At 57.4% G+C, this 1860-nt stretch overlaps 1 protein-coding gene across 1 annotated transcript; it reads left to right on the top strand.

Moving 5' to 3' along the window:
* Positions 1 to 223: 223 nt before the first annotated feature.
* Positions 224 to 1856, top strand: LOC108299235 (sulfotransferase 1A1-like; the record flags this gene model as incomplete). The annotated part of the gene is made up of 4 exons (XM_017521557.2): positions 224 to 523; positions 626 to 751; positions 841 to 938; positions 1729 to 1856. Coding segments are annotated over exons 1-4 (500 nt in total), but the record flags the coding sequence as incomplete, so codon positions are not given.
* Between the last annotated feature and the right edge of the window lie 4 nt (positions 1857 to 1860).

Here is a 1860-nt window from a genome sequence, read left to right as displayed (position 1 = left end):
ACTGGCTGGCAGGGAGACAGCACAGGCAGGCCTAGAGCTTCCTCAGGGCAGCTGGAGTCTCCTGGAGACCTTCACACACCCTGATACCTGGGCCCTGCCCTGTGAGGGCACTTTCACTGGTCTGCACCATGGCCCAGGCCCTGGGATTTTGCACAGCTCTGCAAGTGAATGAAAGCTTCGGCCATGCTGGGGAACCACCGCACTAGACGCAGACCTGGTTTTCAGTCCCAGCCCTGCCACTGACTGGCTTTGTGAGCTCAGGCAAGTCACTCAGCCTCCCTAGGCCTCAGTGACTTCCCTGAAAGTGAGAATTCTGTACACGGTGTTGTGATGGTGTTAAGGGTGTGGACCTGGCTCTGGCCCTGACGCAGGAACATGGAGCTGATGCAGGACAGCCTCCGCCAGCGACTGGAGTATGTGAAGGGGGTCCCCCTCATCAAGAGCTTTGCGGAGGCACTGGGGCCCCTGGAGAGCTTCCGGGCCCGGCCCGATGACCTGCTCATCAGCACCTACCCCAAGTCCGGTAGGTGAGGAGGGCCACCCACCCTCTCCCATGTGGCAGGCCCACCTTGGCCAGTCAGGTCATGCCCTCAGCCTGTTCACCTCCCTCTCCCTCCCTCTCCAGGCACCACCTGGGTGAGCCAGGTACTGGACATGATCTACCAGAATGGCGACCTGGAGAAGTGTCACCGGGCTCCCATCTTCATGCGGGTGCCCTTCCTTGAGTTCAAAGCCCCAGGGTTTCCCTCAGGTGTGTGACTGGGACCTGGGGGGAAAGGGAGTGGAGGAAGACAGGGCTGAGGCTTCAGCTCACCAGACCTTCCCTGACCCACCGCTCAGGGCTGGAGACTCTGAAAGACACACCGGCCCCACGGCTCATCAAGACGCACCTGCCCCTGGCCCTGCTCCCCCAGACTCTGTTGGATCAGAAGGTCAAGGTGAGTCCGGGCACAGTGGCTTACACCTGTCAGCCCAGTACTTTGGGAATCCAAGGCAGGAGGCTCACTTGCAACAAGGAGCTGGAAGACAGCATGGGCAATATAGGGATGCAGTCTCTTTCAATTAAGAAAAAGGAAAGCTAGGTGTGGTAGCATGTGCCTGATGTGGGAAGATCGCTAGAGCCGAGAAGTTTGAGGCTACAGGGAGCCATGATCACACCACTGCACTCCTGCCTATGTGACAGAGGGAGACACCAACTCAAAGAAAGGAAAAAAACTAAAAGAAAAGAATAAAAAGGTCCAGATGCGGGGCAAGGCAATCCAGGGAAGGAGGCTCCACACAGCTCAGCTTTGGTTTTGTTCTTCTGGAAGGTTGCCCCACATCCTTCTGTCTTGTCTCATCTTCAGCGGGGATGCCATCTGCCTCTTGCTCTGGCAAGGGTCTGCTGGCCAGAAACATGAGACTCTTCAGTGTCTGCCTCAGACAGGCAGCGTATGGGTGCTCACAGGTGAGCAGAGGTGGGGGCTGGAGGGGACCAGGCATGCCTTGCTCCAGATTGGGATGTGAAGGCATTGTTGCAGTTTATATTAGTATAGAATATGGATCCAGGGACCAGGCTGGACTTTGACATCTGAGCAGGGTTCAGATCCCAGCTTGGACCTACCTCTTCCATGAGATCTCAAGCAAGTCAGAGTCTAAGCCTTAGGTTTCTCCTTTGCCAAACCAAGAGATGAGCCGGTTTGGGGTGGGCCATGTGATGGCGCTGGGCCGGGTCCTCTGCCCCTGCAGGTGGTCTATGTTGCCCGCAACGCAAAGGACGTGGCCGTCTCTTACTACCACTTCCACCAGATGGCCAAGGTGCACCCTGACCCTGGGACCTGGGACAGCTTCCTGGAGAAGTTCATGGCCGGAGAAGGTGGG

Source organism: Cebus imitator, unplaced genomic scaffold (genome assembly GCF_001604975.1).
Source record: "Cebus imitator isolate Cc_AM_T3 unplaced genomic scaffold, Cebus_imitator-1.0 Scaffold3249, whole genome shotgun sequence".
Lineage (NCBI taxonomy): Eukaryota > Metazoa > Chordata > Mammalia > Primates > Cebidae > Cebus > Cebus imitator.
The sequence above is the reverse complement of the archived record's forward strand: the minus strand, read 5'-3'. Positions and strand labels throughout refer to the sequence as shown.